This window comes from Ascaphus truei, chromosome 4, assembly GCF_040206685.1.
Source record: "Ascaphus truei isolate aAscTru1 chromosome 4, aAscTru1.hap1, whole genome shotgun sequence".
NCBI lineage: Eukaryota > Metazoa > Chordata > Amphibia > Anura > Ascaphidae > Ascaphus > Ascaphus truei.
The window spans coordinates 127,649,295-127,673,881 of NC_134486.1; the positions used below are offsets into that span (position 1 = coordinate 127,649,295).

A 24,587-nucleotide genomic window follows, 5' to 3' on the forward strand; every position below is an offset into this window, starting at 1 on the left:
GCATTTTTATTTAAGTGTTTTTTAATATGTATTAATAAATGAATAAATGTATTGTGATTTTATTATACCCCTGGACCAGCACTGAACAGGTCAAACCACTAGAGCACTTTAAGAAGTCATTATTAAAAATACCCACACTTGTGGGATGATGCAAAGTGAGGATCAGATTGGTGTAGACACCTCTGATTGTGACCAATCAGTAGCGGAGCATGGGTATAAATATGTTCTCAAATCAGTTCAATTTATCCCTGAAGAAGAAGCCTATGCTTCGAAACGCGTTGGATAAAGATTTTAATAAATCCTAGGACTCTATCCCCACACTCTGTGTGATTTTTCCTGCATTGGACTGACTTCTCACAAAAAAACTGCATTCGGCAAATTGCAGTAAAGCTAAGATCGTGCTTTACGGCACCACCTCCCTTTGCGGCCGGTCGCAAACCCCGCGGGACACGTGACCTACTGCCGAAGTGAGCTGAGACACAGTGGCAGCTGGAAAACAGACCCGAGAAGGAGCAGCTATAACGGCAGCGATCGGGGAAGGAGACTGACCAAGACACAGCACCGCAGTGGAGGTTTCCAACTACAATCGAGACAGTGTGTCCTGGATGCTGTGAGAGAGAGTTCCCAAAGTCTGGAGGCGGCAGTGCGGCGTTGGTAAACTCATGTATTGCACATGAAATGCTTTATACCCACTAACCTGATGTACGCAGATATTATACCCTAAAATTATATTCACCCATTTTTACAAACTTCACTATGTGCGTTTGCGCTTTTGTCTTTTTTGTGTTTCAGTGAACGGACTGGTAGCTGCAGCAACCAGTACCCCTCCTGTTGCACTGCTCCCGGGAAATGCACTCGTTCCTTCCCCGAGATTCCGCCGCCCTGGCACTGGGTTCCTTCCCTGATCTCCGGGTGGCTATAAAATGGCAAGCTGAGCTGTATCCTGAGGCTCTGCAAGCCGGGCTTCATAGTCACCGATTGCGTCAACCATGTCCGCGACCTCCTGGTTCTCATAGGGCAGTCCATATTCACGGCACTTGTCCTTCAGCTGAGCTCGGGTCCTCATGTTGGATGAGCCTTCAGCCTCGCTCATGGTTCAGTCGCAGCAGTGAGGTGGTGTTACAACTTGTGTTAACTGTTGCACTACTGTGTGTTCAATATCTTTAGTCCCAGGAACTTGCAATTACCATCAAGTTCCTACTATGGTACAGTATCCCGCAGTATACTGTAACACAGGTCCAGTTCAATCCCGCCACTGCCACCAGTTAATTATAGAGCTTGTCACGGTAGCTTATGACAAGATATAATGAACACCAAATATCTGGGTTGAACTGAACGAGGCTTAGATATAATAAAATATAATTTATTCCTTAAATAAGGTGAACACAGCAATATAGTACAATTAACAGACAAGAAGGTAACACTTACTTAGGGTTGGGGGATGGAGAAGTATCAGCTAGCAATTCTCCAGCAGTCCACTGACATTCAAAATGGTATCAGAAGCACAACTCCAGCACAACTAAAAACTGTAGGGTTGACACAGTTTATATACCTGTGCAACCCTATTCTTAACATTGAACACAGCCTATTGGTGAACAATTATCTGTATCCACTCTCTAATGTGGAGACAACAGACTAACAGACTAACCCGTGCCCTCAGGTAACAGAGTTTGTTGATTGATTAATACTTAATCCCCAGACATTGGGTAACAATCAAGGCAGTTAACTTTTGATTGCCGTGCTTAGGCTATTCAGCCGTCTGCCCTTCATGACCTATTAGCCTAGCAAATGGCGTCTGCATTTTCAGAACAGATCCAAAATAAAATACATATACACTTTAATATCTACCCATATTAATACGTTCCATTCTGGTGGGCTCAGTGGGTCGACCTTTGACAGTTTTTAATGCCTACAGTGACTCCACATATTGGCCAAATATGAACTCTCTGCGACCTCCAGAACTGGAGATACAGAAATGCACTTTAAAACATTAAAATACATGCTTATAAGGGAACAGGGGAACATACATTTTCAAGGTATAACAAGGTGCAAACCTCATCCCTGGACCGCAGTCCAGTTAACCCCTTGTCTCTCTGGTGAGGTCAGGGGATGGCCATATGGGGTGCAACCCCTTTAATACCGGGCCACCCCCTTTCTCCCTCTACACAACACTTATCCTGTTCTGGGGTATTTGGAATCCAACAAAACAGAACCGCCTGGGCCCTACTCCATAAATACTATGTGAGTTTTTGCAGTTGTTTACAGGAATACATCAGTTATGTTAAAAGACAGTCAGATTACAGCTTTCTGAGTTTTTTCAACTTTAGAGGATAGAAAAGCCCTCAACAAAATGAGTAAAAGCAAATAACTGTCATTAGAGATCTTACGTTTTTTTTTCCTGTCTGTCTTTTCTAATCTTAAACAAGTCTTCTTAAGTCTTTTAGTATTACAATCATCATATTTCATCGTGTAGCTTTCATCACACATCAATTGGGTTTAAATTGTGTATCCCACCAATACAAACGTAGTTTAAGACATTAAAAAAAACATTTAAACATTTTTGCTGCAAAAAAGGATTTAAAGGCTTTAATAACATTCCTCTTGATAAAACTATGTATTCAGTTAGTTTGCTAAAAGTATTGTAAAAAAAAAAATAAGCAGGTAATGTTTATGCATGATGTGACAGGGGGAAGCTTGTTACCAACATCTAGGGCTCTTGGGTGTCGGTCAGCAAGAGGTTAATACCTGCCTGGAGGAGGAGAGAGAGAGAGAAGAGAGAGATGTCCCGGAATGCAGAGGGACACTGTGTATGAGGTATGGTATGCTATGTATATATGCACAGTTACATTCTGGGGCTTGAGAGCCTACATTTACTTTTACAAAAGCAAGTTTCCCGTCGTTACCTCAGCGTGCATCGCCTACCGTTGATGTCAAAAGTGGGATACCAGAGGTGGCCCTTGGATTTCGAATAAATAAGTTAAGGCTGACATTCTGGATTGTTTAGGCCTGACCCAGGAGATCTATCATCACCAGTTTTGGACCTACCAAAGTACACCTAATGAGTGATCCTGAGCCATCCACAGCAACTGTGAGATTTGTGTACCCGCTGGCTCTGACCGGAGGAGCGTAGTAAAGAAGAGGTCATTGAATAAGTTATCTTGGAACAGTTCGTCCACTTTTTGACTGCTCCTGCCTGTAACTGGTTAAATTGCCATGCTGCAGGGACCCTTTCTGAGGCAGTGTGACTAGTCGAGAACTTCCTATATGCTAATTTCTAGAAAGGCACATCTGCTCCAGACACCCAGTCAACACTGGCCCGCAAGGAGGGATGTGCAAAACTGATGACCAAGTCTATATGGGAACGCCTGCCATGTGCTGGAGGGCGCCATTGCAGATGAACCAAAGCGGAGACATGGAGACTGGATGGATATACACCCCCCCCCAAGGTCTACCCAGGAGGCATCGCCGAATGTCTACAAATCAGAGCCAACCAGCTATACAGCCTGTGAAGAGTGACAATGCCACCCAGCCGACTGTCCTGAAATGGATTGTTCCTTTGCCCAGACAATCGCCACAGCTCACCTGAGAGGGGGATATGGTCTATTTATTCTCCAGGTACTAATTTCTGGAAGGACCATACAAGCCCTGCTCAATTCCGACTTCGACAAGGCGCTGGTGCTCAAAGATCTTTTGGACCCAGAGGAGGTATCCTACAACGCTACATATTGCATTATGTGCATCCATCGAGATACCCAATATTACCCCATGGCTCAGGTATCATTGAAGGTACAGGACCAGGAGGCTTCCCTTTTGGTGGGGGTAACCCAGTGGTTGACCACACCTATTATACTGGGTCAGGACTGGCCCTATAACCATTCCCTGTTATCTGCCATTTCTCCCGAGTCAGGTTCTCAGGAAAGGTGAACCCCTTATCTTCCTATTTTCCCCGGACCTTAAGAAGCAACGAATCCCGAAGTCCCGAAAAGAGAAAAAAAAGGAGAAATGGGACTAGCTTGAGACTCAAGGTAAACATGATGTCAAATGACTTGCACTGTTGGGGTAGGGACAGAGGGAGGAAAAAAGAGATCTACAGTAATAAGTCTGCCGAAAAATCACACTCCCTGATTTCAGGTCAAGACAGATGGGAACCCAGTTCTGCCTAATCTGAACGAAAAGGTGGTAATATGTAATGACCAAATAATTAACGAGGTTGGGATAAAGATTTTTCCTTATTTTATGATAAAGTATAATATCTTGTTCAGGGTGACCAAGGATACACAAACAGGGAAAATCACCCAACAAATTCTGGTTGTCAAAATATTCATAAAAGTGGTATTCAAATTAGCCCATATTGTAGCATGGGGAGGACCCTTGGGGTGGAACAAAACCTCACACCGTTTACTGTCCCGGTCCTTCTGGCTGGGGGTATAAGCAGATATTAATACATTCTGTGCGATCTGCCCAGGGTGCCAACTGAACTGCCAGAAGAATCAGAAACCAGCCTTATTGATTCATTTAACATTGGAAGATGTACCACTTGAGAGGGTCGGAATGGATCTTGTAGGTTCATTAGAGCCCTCAGCAAAGGGACATAGATTTATTCTAGTAGTAGTTGATTACCTTACCCGATATCCAGAAGCTTTCCCCTTGAGTACCGCAATGGCCAAGAATGTGGCGAACAGGTTAGTAAAGTTGTTCTCTAGGGTAGGGTTTCTCAAAGTGATTTTTACAGATCAAGAAACTAACTTCATATCCAAACTAATGCAGGATGTCTGTAAGTTATTGGACGTGGTCAGCAAGAACTTCGGTGTACCATCTGTAAATGGATAGATTGGTGGAGAGGATTAACTGAACCTTGAAGTCCATGATTCGAAAGTTTGTTGCCTTGGAATAAAAAGATTGGGATGAACTGCTTCTGCTTTCCTCAATCCAACCTGTTTGAATTATCGTATGTTCCCTGAGGCATCTTGGATCTCTTAAAGGAGTCCTGGGAAGAACAGCCATTACCTTCTAAAAATGTTGTCCAATATGTAATTGATCTCAGGGATCCGCTAGAGTTAGTGGGTCACTTTGCCAGGGAAAATGTACAGACCTCTCATTGTGCTCAGGAGAGATATTACAACCAAAATGCCCGCCTAAGAGTGTTTCAACCTATGGATAGAATAATGTTGCTACTTTCCATGTAGTGAGATATACTTTTGGCAAAGTGGCAGGGGCCCTTTGAGGTTCTACGTCACACAGGCGAAGTGAACTATGAAATTGCTCAGACAGTTTCCAGGAAGTGTAAGCAAATTTACCATGTGAACTTCCTGAAACTCTGGAAAATGGAGGAATCCTCTTTCATCCATCCGGGCGTCGAGAGTACGAATTTGGGTCCATAGCTACCTTTGGAGAGACAGTCATTGATAAGGTCCCAATGGGAAAACAGTTAACCCCTGAACAGCAACTGGAGCTCATTGAGGGACACCAGGTATGATATATGTTATGCTATGTATGTATGGATTGTTACATTCTGAAGCTTGAGAAAAGGCTGTATTTTGTGTTGCTGAACTTTGGCGGAATAAAAGCCTGCATTTATTTGTCCAAACGTAAGTCTCCTGTTGTTACCTCTGCGTGCATCGCCTACAGATGATTTATCCTTCCCCTCCCATTACCCTAAAAATGACCATAAAGCATTTTGATTCTGACATCTTTCAGTCCCATGTGTCATTCTACTTATACATACAGTACTGTACTTCTATAAGTATTTATGCCTATTGGTCTTTAAGCAAATGTAATGCTACACATGCATTTTCCCAAATTAATAGTTTCTCTGTGGATGTTTAAGAATAGGGAATTAAAAAGAGGGTCTGGATTCAATACTATATGTCAGCAGCTGTAATTTTAAGAAGAGGGCACTACAATATGTACAGTATCACATTAAACTGTTCATATATTTTTTTCTGCCATGTTCATTAAATGGAAGAAATGCGATCCTTGCATTGGACACAGATCTGTGAACAAGAGAAATGTACACCATCTCAAATTTCATTGAAGTTTTAGCAATGCAGAGATCCCTTTTAAATACTGTATCATGATAACTCCTCCGTAGCTATTCCTATTTCTCCATATAGAATTAATAGATATCACAATGTTTAAAGGCACACAAGCATGGAAACAAGAAAAAATTAGCAGACTGATACTACATTTGTTCACTACCATCGAGTTTCCCTGTCAGTCCAAGGGATGCACAATTTTATCTCAGAAGTTCACAAAGCAGGCATCATTTTTTTTGTGTGTGTGAAACATTTAATTAAACTGTCCAAAAAATGCACACGAATGCACAAAGCAGCGCACTGCCCAGGGACACAGGTGTATCAAAAGTAAAAAATGAATTTATTGTCAATCAGACATAGCAAACAAGGAGGTAAGGACCCTCCAACGCATTTTACACAACAAGGTGCTTTATCAAGGAGTAAGGTACAATACATTGGGGGACCTTTATATACAGGTATCAAATGTGTAGTGAATTAGTCAAATTTCGAGCCAAAAACGCGTGTATATGACGTCATCAGTGCGACCATGTTCATCCCTGTGGGTATGTGTATCTAAAGGCTTCAAGTCCCTCCCTAATCACGCCCCTCCATGATGTCACCACCAACCCGCTTCCTGGTATGGCTAGCCTGTAAGACCGATACACACTCCCCTTCACAGCGGAGACCCCCACACTCAAATGGTGTGGGTTGAATCCTCTCTGCTGTGTTTGTAGTGGTGCCAAATCCCCCAGCTGCCAATACCTCAAAACGGGGGTAGCGCCGAAACAGCTGACGAGATCGTGACTAGATACGCCCCTTGGTGACGTCAGCATTAAGTTGGTCCCTGATATCCATGGCTAAGACGGGAGGAACGCCCCTCCCTTCCCTCTCACAGACAGGACCCTGCTGTAATCGGGGCGGGGGCGGCGTCAGCAACCATGGCAACCATGAATAACAATATGGGGACAAGTAGTGAAACTGGCATCTTCACAAAACTATTAATTATTAAAAGTTAATGTAAACTGCAAATTCCAACACAGAATAAATGGCATCCTGTCATACTGTATGGCCCTTTTGTATTGTCTCAAAATTCTCGCAAAAGTGGCAACGTTTTGTAGTAATCTGTCAAAAATATTGCATTATGAAAGATATTCGCTCATTCCCGCACCAATGTGAATTACCCGAAAAAGTAGGGGCGAAATTACAAAACAATTCACGAAGCAAATGTAAAAATATTTGCACAACTCTAGTCAGCCCAAGCAGAAGCTGTTTCGCAGGGAACAGCATCGATAATTATGAGTGGGGGGGAAAACAAGAAAAAATGCACTCCCAGTGATATTATTATAAAAGTGAAATGTCATTTTCTAAGTGCACGTAACTTTAAATAAAAATGCAAAAATATGCAAAACAATACAAATTGCAGCTCCAACCTTTATACAGCCTGTGTGTTCAGTCTTCTTGGTAATGGATAAACAATTTTTTATAGTGAGACAATGATAGATGTGAAAAAATAAATTAAAAAAACGTCTCTCTCTATGCACTCACATGTAGTTGATACAAAATTGGTGTATGAATCCACAGACCGGAAGTGACGTAAGACGCGCAGAGACAGTCTCGAAGTCTGAGTCAGAGCATCGTTGACTGCGGTTCCTGCTGTGCTATATAAACTACATGCTTGTTTTTATCTGGTAAAATGTGAGTGGGATCGCCCCAAGTCATTGTCTTGAAATATAGATTTATTTCTTTTTGTACGATCTATACTATGTTTGTTTTTTTTTGTTTGAGTGAGCGTTTGGAACTTATGCAAGTGTGGCCCCAGGGAGAAAGAGAATATTCATCTTCTGGCATCAAAATGCTTGCCAATTTTCATTTCAATTACATGTGAGTGCATAAGAGAGACATTTTCTTCATTTTTTCACATGTATCACTGTCTATCACTATAGAAATGTATTTCTGGTACGTTTTTGCGCTCTACCAACCCCAACTGTTTATCCATTGATAATTATTTGTCCTGACTTGCCTTGTTTAATAATTGGTAACTTGATATAAGTGCATGTTATAATACTTTCTGCATCTATATATGTGGGCATTTAAACATTTATTTTATCCTAGTACCACTTGCCTGACCTGAACTTACTTACCAAAAAGTATTTAATTTTTTCTATATATACAAGAACAATTATATTTCTTTCTCCATATACAAGAACAATAATATATATATATATATATATATATATAAAAACAGAAAACTACAATAAGCGCAATCACAATTAGACTAATAATGATATTTACCACATATATAGGAGGGTATACTACCTCACAATCTAACTTTCCCTGATTAAGTCTGCAGCCAAAAGGTCTACCGCTCCACGGGCTGGTAAAAAAGGGATATCCAAACAAGAGTGACCTAGGCGCAAGTAAAAACAAGAAAAACAAACATAGGGTAATACGTTCAAACAATTGGTCTACTGGGGGGTACGATATGCACTTACAGCAGGTAGAATAAAATCAGGCCTTGTATCCACTCTGGGATCAGGAACAATGAATGAAGATCTGGAACAGCCAGCAGCAACTCATCTACAGGAATCGTATCCTCGTGTGAAGTATCACATATAGAAAGAGAAGTGGGACACATACATAGTGTAACACAGTTTATTTTAAAAATTTAATAAAAAAGACAATAGGTAAAATACTCACACTTTGTGAGTTTGGGTAAAAGCGTTTGAGAATTTAGAGCTTCTCACACTCATCAAGGGTGGGTATACACAGACTCTATTGATTCCTTATAAAATGTCCTTATAACCACATGCGGTGTTGTGGCCAACTTCCAAGGGTATGGAGTCACTTTATGGGGCACTCCTAATAATATCCAGAGCCTCTGAGGATGGGGTACTTGCTCCGTTGTTGCGAGACCCGTAGTAAAGGGCCGTGTGTTTCTTTAGCTGCACCTAATGTGCAAGTAGTACTCACGCTACTTCTGGGGTACAGTGTGATGTTTTTCCCCCTTAGTTAGTGTCCGCCTCGATAGTCTGTGGACCTCCCCGCTTCTCTGACTGCTCCGGATCTCCGTGGCCGTCCGCCTGCACGCAGCGGCGTGGTGACGTCACGTCGTCTCGCGAGATTCTGGATCCAAATCTCCCGCTCGCTGTGTTGATCTCCGTCCCACACCTACTCGTTGGAAACATGTACCATGCCGGTACACCGATACAGATCACTGCCAGACAACTGAATATTGCTGGCTATTCTCCCAATTGTCCTGTGCTCACTCTCAGTAGTTCCAAACCACGCCCTACGCGTTTCTCCTTTCGGCTTCGCCAGGGGCTGATCTAACTATGTGTCCCTATTCCTGTGTAGATATACCCTCCTCCATTACGTGATTGGCTATCTAGTTGATTAGAAAATTACAAAAAGCACCTCTCAATTGGAATTGTTATTTCCATTCTCAGTAGAAAGTATTCTATTGCTCCTTATTATTAAATTCTAATTCAGATGTTTATGTATATGTATAATTATAATGAAAGTGAATGTATATATAATGATGCAATATTTACTTTATTCAGCAGTTGGTAACACACCTAAAATGCATCTAAATTGCTAACATTAGTATTTGAATTAAAACCCCTATAGAATACTTTCTACTGAGAATGGAAATAACAATTCCAATTGAGAGGTGCTTTTTGTAATTTTCTAATCAACTAGATAGCCAATCACGTAATGGAGGAGGGTATATCTACACAGGAATAGGGACACATAGTTAGATCAGCCCCTGGCGAAGCCGAAAGGAGAAACGCGTAGGGCGTGGTTTGGAACTACTGAGAGTGAGCAGGACAATTGGGAGAATAGCCAGCAATATTCAGTTGTCTGGCAGTGATCTGTATCGGTGTACCGGCATGGTACATGTTTCCAACGAGTAGGTGTGGGACGGAGATCAACACAGCGAGCGGGAGATTTGGATCCAGAATCTCGCGAGACGACGTGACGTCACCACGCCGCTGCGTGCAGGCGGACGGCCACGGAGATCCGGAGCAGTCAGAGAAGCGGGGAGGTCCACAGACTATCGAGGCGGACACTAACTAAGGGGGAAAAACATCACACTGTACCCCAGAAGTAGCGTGAGTACTACTTGCACATTAGGTGCAGCTAAAGAAACACACGGCCCTTTACTACGGGTCTCGCAACAACGGAGCAAGTACCCCATCCTCAGAGGCTCTGGATATTATTAGGAGTGCCCCATAAAGTGACTCCATACCCTTGGAAGTTGGCCACAACACCGCATGTGGTTATAAGGACATTTTATAAGGAATCAATAGAGTCTGTGTATACCCACCCTTGATGAGTGTGAGAAGCTCTAAATTCTCAAACGCTTTTACCCAAACTCACAAAGTGTGAGTATTTTACCTATTGTCTTTTTTATTAAATTTTTAAAATAAACTGTGTTACACTATGTATGTGTCCCACTTCTCTTTCTATATGTGATACTTCACACGAGGATACGATTCCTGTAGATGAGTTGCTGCTGGCTGTTCCAGATCTTCATTCATTGTTCCTGATCCCAGAGTGGATACAAGGCCTGATTTTATTCTACCTGCTGTAAGTGCATATCGTACCCCCCAGTAGACCAATTGTTTGAACGTATTACCCTATGTTTGTTTTTCTTGTTTTTACTTGAGCCTAGGTCACTCTTGTTTGGATATATATATATATGTATATATAAAATGCATGTGTATATGTTTTATATCAATCATACATAGTTTCCACCCTAGTGTTATCATTATCTCACAATTTCTGTAATTCTTTGACATGCTGTACATACAGATGAAGCAGCTGTCATGGCTCCCACATATAGATTATGCGCTAGCAGGAACAGATGCCATTCTAAATGCATTAGCCGCGCATCAAAAAGGGGTGTGGCTAACACGCTATTGCGCGTGCCAGCGCACAAGTCGGCGACTTGGCAAGAACCAATACGCCCCACCATTTTCTCTAATGCTCCGCCCCTTCTCACACACCTCCTCGCTCTCTCAATCCCTTCTTACACTCCCCTGTCAACCTTTCCTTCCCCCTCCCTCTCTTACACCCCCATGTATTTCTCCCCCTCCCCACACCCAATAATTCCCCTCCCCAATATACACACACACGCACAAACAATAAGTCCCCCATCCCAAATACACACACACCCAATTTGCCCCCTTCCCCAAATACACACACAATAAGCCCTCCTCCCCAAATACACACCCACACACAATAAGACCCCTCTCCAAACACACACACACAAATACAAACATAATAATCCCCTTCCCCAAACACACACAATAAGCTCCCTCCCCAAATACACAAACAAATACAAACACAATAAGCCCCCTTCCCAGACACACACACACACACACACACACACACACACACACACACACACACACACACACACACACACACACACACACACACACACACACACACACACACACACTAGGCCCCCTTCCTCAAATACAGACACACAAACAATAGGCCCCTCCCCAAATACATATACACACAATTAGCCCCCATCCCCAAATATATATATATATATATATATATATATATATATATATACACACACACACACACACACACACACAAAAAGCCCAGCTCCCCCGTCATGAGATATTATGTATTTTAATCCATCTGGTGCTTCAGGGGTTAAAAAAGTACAACTTTAAAAAATAACATCTGATAGGGTTGTAACATGTCAGGACTTTTTCCAGCTTTGTGCTTGACTTCAAAGAGAGCTTAAATGGGGTTGCCTATCCTTTATGGGCCACTAATGGTGCCAGATGGGTTGCATGTGCTCATATAGTTTTGAGATAAGGGCAGCAGACGTGGGAATAAAATATGGCCCCTGTGACAAATTTATAAACATGGTCTGTTTAAAGCAAGCTTCAAAGCATTCTCGGGAGGGGGTCTATGGATAGCCCTGGGGCGTGGCTACAGAAGTATCAAACCAAAAGTGACTTTATTAAAAATGAGAATATCATGTGATGTCATCTCCTCTGTGTAATAAAAGTAACAAATCTGTAACCGTATCACTGAGCGGCACGTTCTGACAACACACACTGTATGTTTAAAAGATTATAAGAGACATATACTAATTTGTCTCTTAAATTTTGGATTAAGATGGTTATATTTACACTTGGTCGTGTCCGCCATGAGTGCCTGAATGTATTGATGTGTCTCACGTGTGAGTAAGTATTAAAGAAGTGAAGTTATGAGTGAAGTTAAGAGTGCAGTTATATACTGAGGCAAAATACAAATGTTGTTGGTAAGAGTTTTGTTTCCTCTGTCGCAAAGCCATTAATCCACCGCTGCTACCATTTGTCACATACGGACCCTGCGAGCACATGACCTGCATACGGGACAAGGGTTAATACTCACTCCCGCAAGCGCTCCCACTTTTCACCTCCGCAGAGGCCCGTCAAATGGACAATATCTCATCTACAGAACAAGGATTAATACCCAGCCTGCAAGCTGCCCCACTCTTCACCTTCGCAAAGGTTCCTCAAATGAGTTGTATCTCTCCTAAATCCGTCCCAATATACCACCGCCACGAACAGCATACATGTGAGCATGTGACTTAGATATGCAAACAGGGTTAATACACACAGCTAATCTAGCCAAATCACCTTTCGCTTGCGCAAGGTACTTCCAGTGAGTTAATATTAACCCCTACTCAATTGCAAATCATATCTATACACTGCCACCACCGGAGGTTGTTATGCAAATAAGATATGTCAAATTAATATTTGCGAGGGTCCCAGGTCCCTGTTTTTTATAGAAAAAAACTATGCACTTTAGGGATTATAAAGAGGTAATGGACCTGGGGGGGGGGGCGAGGGATTATAAATAGGTAATGGGGGGGGGGGGGTTATAAAGAAGTAAAAGACCGGGGGGGAGGGATTATAAAGAGGCAATGGACCGATGAGGTGGGGTGGATTATAAAGAGGTAATGGACCCGGGGGGCGGAGGGTTTATAAAGAGGTAATGGCCCTAGGAGGGGGAGGGATTATAAAGAGGTAATGGACCTGGGGGGTGGGATATAAAAGGTAAAGGACCTGCTGGGGGGGGGGGTTAAAAAGATGTAATGGACCCAGGGGAGGGATTATAAAGAGGTAATGGACCTGGGAGTGGGGGGGGGGGGGGATACTAAAGAGGTAATGGACCTGGGAGTGGGGGGGGGGGGGAGGGATACTAAAGAGGTAATGGACCTGGGAGGATTAGGAGGGTGTTATGGACCTGGGGTGGGGGTTATGGACCTTGGGCTGTGGATTATTAAGAGTAATGAAACTGGGAGGGATTATAAAGAGGTAATGTACCTGGGAAGGTGGGGGAGGGATTATAAAGAGGTAATGGACCTGGGAAGGTGGGGGAGGGATTATAAGGAGGTAATGGACCTAGGAAGGTGGTGGGGGGGGGTGGTATAAGGAGGTAATTAACCTGGGGGGGGGGTTATAAGGGGTTAATGGACCAGAGAGGAGGGTTATAAAGAGGCAATGGACCTGGGAGGGGTTATAAAGAGGTGATGGACCTGGGAGGGTGTTATAAGGGGGTTATGGACCTTGGGCAGGGGATTATAAAGAGGTAATGGAACTGGGAGGTATTATAACGAAGTAGTGGATCTAGAGGGTGGGGATTATAAAGACGTAATGGACCTGAGGGGGATGTAAGGAGGTAATAGACGGGGGTGGGGTTATATGGAGATAATGGGGAATCCCTCCTTCCAGTAAAGGTGAGGGCTCTGCAGGAATTGGGGGGGGGGGAAGGGCTGGGGAAGGGAGGGCCCAGTAGAGGGGGCCTGGGGTAAACGAGGCCCTTTCTTGCCTGCAGGCAATAAAGTCTAGAATCTCCGACAGGGGGGGCGGGCCCAGGTCCCACTGACTGACTGACACACACACAGACACACACACACACACACACACACACACACACACACACACACACACACACACACACACACACACACACACACACACACACACACACACACACACACACACACACACACACACACACACACACAGAAGCCACCTCCCCAAACACACACACAGATACAAACATAATGAGCCTCCTCCCCAAATATACATACAATAAGCCCTCCTCACAAAAATCCACACAATAAGCTTCCCATCCCAAATACACACACAAAATAAGCCCCCATCCCAAATAAACACACACAATAAGCCCCCCACCTCCCCAAAATGCACACACACCTTGGGGGGTAAGGGACCTGGGAGGCTGGTATAAGAGGGGCCTGTGACATGTAGGCTTACCTGGGGCCCTTGGATGGGCCTGCTGGAGCAGCATGGCCAGTACATAGAAGGACCCTGCAGTCCCGCAGTGGCCCACCAAGGGGGCTGGTTAAGGGAGGGATAGAGGGAGGGGAGGGCCCTTCAGTCTTGCAGAGAGAGAAATTTAGGGTTTCTGGCAGGGAGGCCGGGTCACTTGCCTGGCCGGGCCCAGGACAATAGTCATGGCTGTCCGCCTCTGTCAGAGGCCCTGCCAGCGGGTGTAATAACGCGTGCTACATCTGCACATTTTGTTACTATACACCTATGTATTTGAGATACAGTAGGCGTATGTATTGTAAAACACTTTCCTTTATGACTTGTAACTAATTGATAAATTCAAGTGCAGGAGAGTTTTCAATCAGAGGGAAAATGTGTTTCATGATTGTCCATGGTATTTTTTTTAATTCTATGGGGGGAAAAAATGTCACTGAGGTTAAGTCAAAATTTTAAATTAAATAAACTAAACCATCATGTCTTTTGTTTACAGATTGATGGATTTGTGACTCTTCTTTTCGGCCTGGCTAGTATAAATACCCTTACAGTGATCAGTGTAACTCGCTATATTAAAGGCTGCCATCCTCAAAGAGGTAAGAATATATCTTTGGAGACCCATTCTAACTTATAGGGCACTTTATTCCAACAAGAAGCTTGGATCTTCCATTGCTTCCTGGTAGTTTATCTTATACATATACAGTATGGGGCACATTGTACTAATGCTGGGCAAATATGTCTCCATAGAGGTCCTCTAGATTGCAGTAAGCATGATGTATACTGTAGTTGTGTTTGTCTAGTCTTTAGTTGCACACAATGGTGTTTTTGTACAGTAGTTACCAGAACAAATTAAAATTAATTTATGTTAACTAAAATAAATAACTCTACTTTAAATAGATGAGGGATTCCTTGTCTTATTCTGTGCAGTTTCCATATATACACTGTATGTTTATGGGTTGCAATGATATCCACATTATGTGTGTGCACTTTTTCTTTCAGCTAACTGCATCAGCAATGGCAGCATCACTATATCATTGGTCCTCATCTGGATCGCATCCTTGTTTTGGTCAGCGGCTCCTCTACTCGGGTGGGGCAGCTATAGAGGTAATAACAATTTACAATATAAATACTCTGTTCCAAATCATTTAAAAGCTAAATACAATTTTCATAACATTAGGAACTGTTCATGGAATATGTGATTTGCAATAAATAACATGATGTAAGTGTAGCAAAAGACACAAGTCCCACATAAATGATGCCTATATGTTTCACAACAACCAGTTGTTGGATTAAGTTTTTCTTGGTCTGGTCTGTGAGGCAGGGTAACGTGATATAAGTGCTACTTGGATGAATTGTGTTAGCTAGACCACACACATTAGTCAGGGAGCATTCCATTGTCTAAGTATGAAATTATGGCAAGAGTGATTTTCTCCCTTCTCGTCTCTTCTAATATAGCATGTTTTATTGATGGTAAAGTAGCCACTACTGGAACCAATCCCCTGTTATTGGACTGTTATCTTATGATGAAAGCCTTGTGATAGCTTAAAACTGCAATCCCATTATGATAGCTTAAAACTGACAATACAAACAACATTTTACAAAAGAACTTAATAATCTATTTGTTCCCCTTAAAGAAATGTAACAATGCTAAAAGACAGATTTAGCTGCTTTTGTTCCTCGGACAAGTATTCTTTGTCTTCAGTGTCTCTAATGGGATTGTCAGTCAAGCATTTCCTCTAGCCTTAATACACCTTGTCCTTATGAGAGCCATTAAAGATAAAGCAAATGGGTAGAGAGGAGGTTCTGTCTGTGCCAACTTGTTCAACACACACAGCATCACACAAAAAGGAGAAGCTGAAGGAAATCAAACCTGTCCTAAGTGTCAGCTCTATTAATTTAACTCCCCCCTTCCCCCCCCCCCCAGATTTAGGGCCATACTAAATAAGTGGAGCTATACCACAGGACCCTCCAGCATGGCAAGACACATTATGACTCATTCAAATGAATGGTCCAAAAGGTATTTTCTAGCACTGGATCATGTCCTATGAAATAGCACCACTTGGCAAATATGGGCCCCAACACATTACACATCTCACTTCTATGTGTACACATTTGTCCAAGGAGGGATAGATCCAAGCAGTTCTTTCTCCATACTGTAGAGCCTTTTTTTTATGTCCTCTGAATTGTTGCACTACTTAAAAATTCTGTTTAAACAAAATAATAATAGATATCTCCAATTCTATGTGTTCTACTTTTCTTGGGTTGTATATTTCTTTATGTAGAGGAACACAATAAAAACTTGGTAGTGTAGAGACCTGCTGAACTGTTCTACCTTGAATTGGTGACAGACGTAATATTTTTTGGGGGACAACATTTTTAAATAAATGACCCTTATTAAATAAAAAAATTAATATGTTTATAATGATTAAATAATTAGTAGGCCACATTGGATGTGCTGTACATTTGCAGCTTTTTGGTTTTCCATTTGTGAAATTGAAGTTATATTCTCAGAAACAATCCAAGAGGCACTACTGCATATTTAATGTTGTGGATTTTGTGTTTTTGAGCTAACTTGCTAACATTGTGTATTTCTAATTCTCTTTCCTCACCTGCATTCATTATGCAGACACCTTATCCTGAAGTCTTGGCTATGATGGTCTGTATGTAGTACGGGGTAATCTCAATGTCTTCAGTGCTATTGCTGTCAGCCACAAGTCAAAAGCAGTCAGTGCACAATATAAAGGTAGTAAAGAGGGAGTTTGCAACTTTATATTGAAATTAGAAAATAGATGTACTGTATACAAGCAGCTAGTGTGGATCCATACTAAAAACATTGATGCATTTCGCATCTTACCTAGGGGCAGATTCACCAAAGTTAACACACTTATTCACCATATTCACCAAAGAAAATAATGTGGCGTCAATAATGTTGACAACCGTGAAAAGACTGGCGTTATTTATTTATAATAGTTTTTTTTACTAAACAAAAATATTACAACAATACAATACAGAAAAAATCAATAAGAAACACATAAAAATATACTTTTGCACAAAATAGTTTAGTATTGCTCATCATACTTATGATTTCAAAATTCAACACATTAACACAAATAATAATAAAAAGAAAAAACAGATAAATGCATTTTCAAAGAACAATTGTTCTTGTACAGCGTTGTTAGTTTTAACTAACGCTTTACAGAGACATTTTGCAGGCACAGGTCCCTGCCCCGTGGAGCTTACAATCTATGTTTTTTGATGCCTGAGGCACAGGGAGATAAAGTGACTTGCCCAAGGTCAGAAGGAGCTGACACCGGGAATTAACATCAAAGCTATCACCACACATCCTCCTTACAAAATCTGGCATAAGAATCCCAATTCACCATCTCCCTTATCAGCAATATACTATCATATTTCCTCAACGGCGAAATTATCTGTGTCCCATCGCAATCAGTCTGAGGAGACACTGAGAGGTATGTTCAAAAGTCTGTATGATTGAATCCCTATCTTGTTGCAACATAGAATCCATAAACTTTTCCCATTTTTAAAAAAACCTCTCTGTTCTTAATTCTTTATTCTTTTCAACTTCTAATTTGTCCATCATCGTCAATTTATCCAGATTATCGTTTAAAATATCTCAAGTGGGGGATTCAGGCTTTATCCATTTCACCATCACTGTTTTCCTTGCTGCAGGCAAAACAATCTCTGACAGCCTTGGGACATTGTTCCTTACATTGACCTCTTTCCAACTTTCCATATTTCCAAACAGCAAGGCTAAGGGCTCTTTTATTGTAGTTACCCCAATAACTTCTTGAATATACAGTAGAACTTTATCCCAAAAATCAGAAATAACCAGACAATCCCACAAACAGTGTTTTAAATCTGCTCTTTTCTGGGAGCACTTTGGCACTTATTTTTAGATTTCTCAATCCCCTTATAATTGATATCGAAAGCATAATAAGCCCTATGCAGTATCTTATATTGCATCACTCTCCACTCCTCAAAAATGTTATGTAACAGGGTATGTCTATCTGTACCTGTTTCTCTCCACATAGTGTATCTGCTATGTAAGTCCTGTTAACATCCAGGCATTAGCAGGTTAATCTATGGGCCATTGACCCCCCTTCTGCTTCCCCAGAAAGTGAAGGAAGGTCTGTGGTGACTCATGGCCTGTGTACAGCCCCTTGGAGGTGGGTACAGTCCATGAGCCCGCTCCTTCCAGAAGTTTCTAGGGGTGTAGCCTAAAAGTTAGGAGTCTTCCCCTTAGCCCTGGAGAGGGTGGGGTTGTGCTTGCCCCCTGCTCCTCCTGGAGTAAGGAGGGTGAGAGTGTTCCTCTCTGAGCCCTGGCAAGGGTTAAGGAAGTCTATGCTCCCTGTTCCTCAGGGAGTGGGGTGGAAGCTGTGAGTCTTCCCCATGAAGTGGTAAGCTTGCTCATTTTAGGCTGGCTATCCTAAAGACCATCTGGAGCAGAGCACTAGTGAAGAAGGTGCACCGTCTAGAAAGCCTGGAGCAAGTGGAGTGTGGTATGCTGCTAGAAGAGATGCTGCAGAATGCCCTATAATAAAGTACCTTTCAAGATACCTCTGCCTCAGGTGTCAGTTCCTGGGCCAGAGGGAGGTAATTGTGTAGTGATGGGGGCGGACACCTACACTCCATGGGACCCATCACTGCTGGAGGCGCTGACACTACCATGACAAACCCAGAGACATAAATGAGCCAGTCCTGTTCTTGTCTCGTTAGCATCATGCAGACAACTCAGACCTCCTGCAAACCAACAGGTAGAGCACCATACAATCGTGGTAATGCGCCCACTCCCATACAGTGGTCCCTAAGTGATGTGGGGGGGGGGGGAAGAGAGAACACGTGTTACATATAATTTTCCTAACCTGAGTTAACCCTTCGAGTAACAGATTAACTACTTCAATTCCTGGGAACTCTTTTTCCCACCTAGTGAACATTTTTCTTAAATCCTTCCCATAGTCCTTGTCCCTAATCTAATCATATAAATCTGAGATAGAATATTTGGTACTGTAAGCATCCTTAAAAAAAAGAACATGTACAGACCAGCGCCCAAAAAGAGTCCAAAGTCCCTAATAGAGTCCAAACAGATGGAAGGGAAGATAATCCAAATGCTCCAATCACTGTAAAATCTCCAATCCGGGGGTCCGTGACATAGGGACAGAAACAAAGAAAAATAATAGTGTAATACGTAATGTTAAAATGTGACAAACAACATGAAACACTTAACAGAAGACAAACATAAAACAATCAAGCTGAAAGAAAAATAACTATTTAATAAAAAAACAGAGCCTGTTGCAGCGGGTCATCAAGGGGTTAAAACCAAAAACCCTACTTACAGCAGGACTGGAAAAACAAGCATGTGTAGACAAGTGGGGCAGACGCCTGCAGCAGTGGGGGTCCTCAGGGGCTCCCTGTGTAGTATCTTTTCTTCTAGCTTCAAAACACACTCCAAGATGGCTGCCGAGTAAGGGAACTCCACACTCTCCTGCTTGCCAGCACTGCAGCTTCAATGATGCTTCTTTCTGCTTCACTTGACTGACACTTCTCACAACCAGTGTAACTCCAAGGCACCGTAACTTTTGACCCTACGCGTTTCGTGACTGACGTCACTTCCTGAGGGGGATTTTAAAATTACATATTACACTATTATTTTTCTTTGTTTCTGTCCCTATGTCACGGACCCCCGGATTGGAGATTTTACAGTGATTGGAGCATTTGGATTATCTTCCCTTCCATCTGTTTGGACTCTATTAGGGACTTTGGACTCTTTTTGGGCGCTGGTCTGTATATGTTCTTTGTGTTCTCTCTGGTGTTGTTCTGCTAGTGTTCCTGGCTGCCCTGTACACATTGTGTTATTATTGTTAGTATTTTATTTTATTGCATGTAGCGCCTAAGCACTTTTCTTTGTGTTATCCTTAAAAAAAAAAAACATCAAATACATCTATTGCCAATAGATTTGATGTATAGCTTTCCATACCCTTGCAATAATGCATTAATTGTATATAAGGGAAGTGATGTGTTTGAGGCAGTCCCATTTGTTCTTCCAGTTCTTGGAACGTCAAGAACCTACCATTGTTCACATCCACCAACTGGCCCAGAGTTCTAATCCTCTTGTCTCCCCATATCTGAAAAGAAGCCTGCATCTTTCCCGGGAGAAACCTTAAATTCCCTTATATAGCTAACATTTTGAGCAAGTATATGAAAGCCCAAATTGTTTTCTCAATATTCTCCAAGTAGCCCATTAGTATCCTTAATTAGCGTGTTTCCTTTGGCTTCCATTGGTATTTCTCTCCATTTTATATGTAAAATCCCTGGGAGACTCTCTGGGGATACCAACTTCTCTGATTCTAGGCATGAGTAATAGCTGTTTCCAGTTATCAAATCTTCTACATGTCTTGCTACACAGGCCCAGATTATATTTTCTGATACTTGGCAAACTAAGGCCCCCCCCCCACTCTTTTTTCAAACATAATTTATTAACAGCGATTCTATTTCTCCCTTTCCTTCAGATAAACCTAGAAATTGCTTTATTTAGAAGTTTAACATCGGAGTGTTTCAATAATATTGGTAACATCTGTCCAGGGTAAATTAATCTTGGGAAACTAATCATTTTAACCAGCTGACATCTGCCAGACAAATTAAGTGGTACATTTTGCCACCCCTCTAATTCTGTGATTATTTTAGGGATAAGTGCCCCGAAATGATATAGATTCCTAAATATTTAAGTGGTTAATTTTGCTTTGGGGTCTATATACATTGCTCTGATCGCACCAAGATAGGTTCCTATAATACCCATTTTCCCCAGAACATTCATCAGATATTCCCACCCTACATTATCAAAAGCTTTTTCGGCATCCACTGATATTATTATATTATCTTTATTGCTTTGCTTATTAGTTTTTATCCAGTGTATAGCTGTCATAACTTTTGTGATTTTTTTAACAGAGGCTATACCCTTTACAAAGCCAGTCTGATCTGCATGTATTAATTTAGGTAGGACTGTAGCAAGTATATTGGCCACTTGCGTTATTTTTAACGCCATGTAAAATGTAGGGATGTATGCCCAGGTTTCTTTCACTATTTATTTATGGAAAATCTGCAGAAATGTCACAATTTAGCCAATTAAGCAGGGAATTTTTGTCACGAAAAAAAGGTGCAAAAAAGTGTCCCTATGTCAATATTTGGCAAATATGTGTCAGTATAGTGCTGCCCGCAGACCAGACCCATCCCTAGACTGAGGTGGAAAGTATAATACCACGCACCCGTAGCAGAGGAGCGTGTCCGGAGTGTGGTAGATTCGTTGCCAGGCCAGGAGACTTTAGTAAGGTAACCAAAGGTACTTGCTGTGTCCAGAGATAGAAGAATTGTGGTGATTGCCATAGCCTGGGGTCGAGGGTGCCAGAGGTCCGGGAGGTAGAGGAGCGTCCGAGATCGGGGGTGGAGAGAGACTGCGTAGTGAGGAGTAAGCCGGGGTCCAGAGCCAGAGGGAGAGACAAAAGCCAAGCCGGGTCAAACCTGAAGTACACGAAAGAACAAGAGCACAAACGAACACGAGCCCAACAAGCAGAAGCTGTGCAGAGCAATGATTCCCAGGGAGAGCAGGGGTAATATATGTGGAAGAACCAATCAGGGAAGGAGGCAGAGCGGGGGGGTGTCGTGGAGCGCTTTGCGATTGGTGCAGGCTGTAATCCTTGCCTGTGTTCAGCTGAGGAGCGTGAAGGCAGGAGTGGGGCTGCAGCTGTAGACGGGAGGCATGGCCAGAAGCCCAGAGGGGTGAATAAATTACTGCCGGAGGCACATGCTGTGTAAGGTTCTCTTGCACGTGCCCTGACAAGATGGCGGCCGCAAGAGCCAACGCCGGGCGGGATCGCCGGGCGCCACGCCGGGGATACAACAGCGGGGAGCGAGGGGTGGCAGCAAAAACCTCCGAGGCAGGTAAGGAGGTGTTGCGTGAGCCCTGCTTCCTGACAGTACCCCCCCCCCTTGAGGGTTGGACTCTGGACAATCCTTCCAAGGCTTTAAAGGATACTTTTTATGAAAACGTTTCAAGATTGTAGGGGCGTGAATATGACCTCGGGGAAGCCAGGTGTGTTCCTCTGGGCCGTAGCCCTTCCAGTGCATGAGAAACTGGACTCTCCCCCAGGAGAAACGTGAGTCCACTATAGACTGTATTTCCTACTCCTCGTGTCCTTGAACTATCACAGGGGCGGGTCTACGGGTATAATCCGGAAAAAGAGTACTTTGTACAAAAGGCTTCAATAACGAGGTATGAAAAACGTTGGGTATCCTCATCGCTGGTGGAAGTCGCAGACGGAAGGAGACAGGGTTAATTTGTTCCAGTATGGAGAAGGGTCCCAGAAATTTAGGTGCCAATTTTGGAGTAGGAGTCTTTAGTCGAATATTTTTTGCAGAAAGCCAGACCTTATCCCCCGGCTTGTATCTGGGAGAAGCTTGGCAACGTCGATCAGCCTGGAGTTTGAATAGTCCTGCAGCCTCCTGGAGAGATGACTGAACCTTAGTCCAAGAGTCCTGAAGTAAGGAGATACGTTTGTCGACAGCCGGCACTCCTGAGGGAGTATTGGACATGGGAAGACGAGCAGGATGGAATCCGTAATTTATAAAAAAAAGGGGGACTCGCGGGTAGATTCATTCTTCATGGAATTAATAGCTGATTCTGCCCAAGGCAGCATTTCCGACCAGTTATCTTGGGTCTCGGACACAAAAGAACGTAGATATGTATATATTGCTCTAACGTCTGGTTGACTCTCTCCGTTTGTCCATTTGTTTGAGGATGATATCCTGAGGAAAAAGATAGGAAATTCCGAGTCTTTTGGTGAAGGCTCGCCAGAACCTGGACACGAATTGGGAGCCCCTGTCTGAAACTATAGAAGTGGGAATCCCATGAACCCGAAAAATCTCCTTGGAAAAAATATCCGCGATCAGGCCCTTGAGGGGAGCAAAGTGTACCTGCTTAGAAAAGCGATCTATTACTACCAAGATGGTGTTCATCCCCTTAGATCTGGGCAATTCAACAATAAAGTCCATAGAGATATGGGACCAGGGGCGTTTCGGAATAGGTAAAGGCATAAGTAAGCCAGAGGGTTTCTGTCGGAGGGTTTTGCTTTGAGCGCAAGTGGGACAGGTGCTGGGGAATTCCCGGATGGTTCTAGCCATATTAGGCCACCAAAAGGTGCGTTGGATAAGGTCCAGGGTTCTCCTGAAGGCGGGATGTCCTGCAGAGCGGGAAGAATGACCCCATTCCAAGATCTTGGGAAGAAATTCACGGGCAGTATAAAGCCTCCCTTCTGGTACCTCTAGACCACCCGGAATGTTCCTTTGAGCCCTAAAGATTTTGTCCAGTATGTTGAACGACGCCGCAGAAATTATGAGTCCCTTCGGTAGAATAGTCTCGGGAACTTCTTTGGGTCTCTCCTCTGGGGAGAATTGTCTGGATAAGGCGCCCGCCTTCACGTTCTTAGTGCCCGGGATGTGTGATAAAGTGTACTTAAATTTGGAGAAGAAAAATGCCCAGCGAGCCTGGCGAGAGCCCAGGCGATGTGCAGTCTCGATATATAGAAGGTTCTTATGGTCAGTAAGAATAGAAATTGGCTCTCTAGAACCCTCCAGAAGGTGCCTCCACTCAAGAAGAGCCATCTTAATAGCCAGCAGTTCTCTATTTCCCACATCGTAGTTCCTCTCAGCAGAAGAAAAAAAATTTGAGAAAAAAACGCAGGGGTGCAGTTGGTCTTGCGAGGAAGATCTTTGTGAGAGCACGGCACCTGCTCCACAATCCAACGCATCAACCTCCAAGACAAATGTCGAAGAATGGGAGCAGAAACGAATGTTCGTTTTGAAGTTTCGAAAGCTGAGGCTGCCTCGGGAGACCAAGCTGAGGGGTCGGCCCCTTTCTTCGTGAGAGCGGTGATGGGCGCAATAATGGTGGAAAAATTCTGAATAAATCTTCGATAGTAATTCGAAAAGCCTAAAAAACGTTGAATGGCTTTGAGGGAATTGGGTTGCGGCCAATTGAGAATGGCTCAGTTTCTCGGGGTCCATAGAGAAACCCTTGTCCGAGATGATGTACCCAAGAAAGGGCATAGAGGACTGATGAAAGAGGCATTTCTCCATTTTGGCGTACAAATGGATGGAACGGAGACGGGAAAGGACGAGCCTGGTTTGTTGAACATGATCCTAAAGATTGTTGGAAAAGATGAGAATATGGTCTAGATACACGATAATAAAGGAA

General features: G+C 43.0%; 1 protein-coding gene across 1 annotated transcript in view; it reads left to right on the forward strand.

The window, feature by feature from the left end:
• Window positions 1-24,587, forward strand: part of LOC142493091 (visual pigment-like receptor peropsin) — a 72,031-nt gene that overhangs the window by 41,510 nt on the left and 5,934 nt on the right. Inside the window, exons 3-4 of the mRNA XM_075596575.1 lie at window positions 14,820-14,919; window positions 15,323-15,427. Coding sequence (XP_075452690.1) covers window positions 14,820-14,919; window positions 15,323-15,427 — 205 coding nt within the window. The remainder of the gene's footprint in view (window positions 1-14,819; window positions 14,920-15,322; window positions 15,428-24,587) is intronic.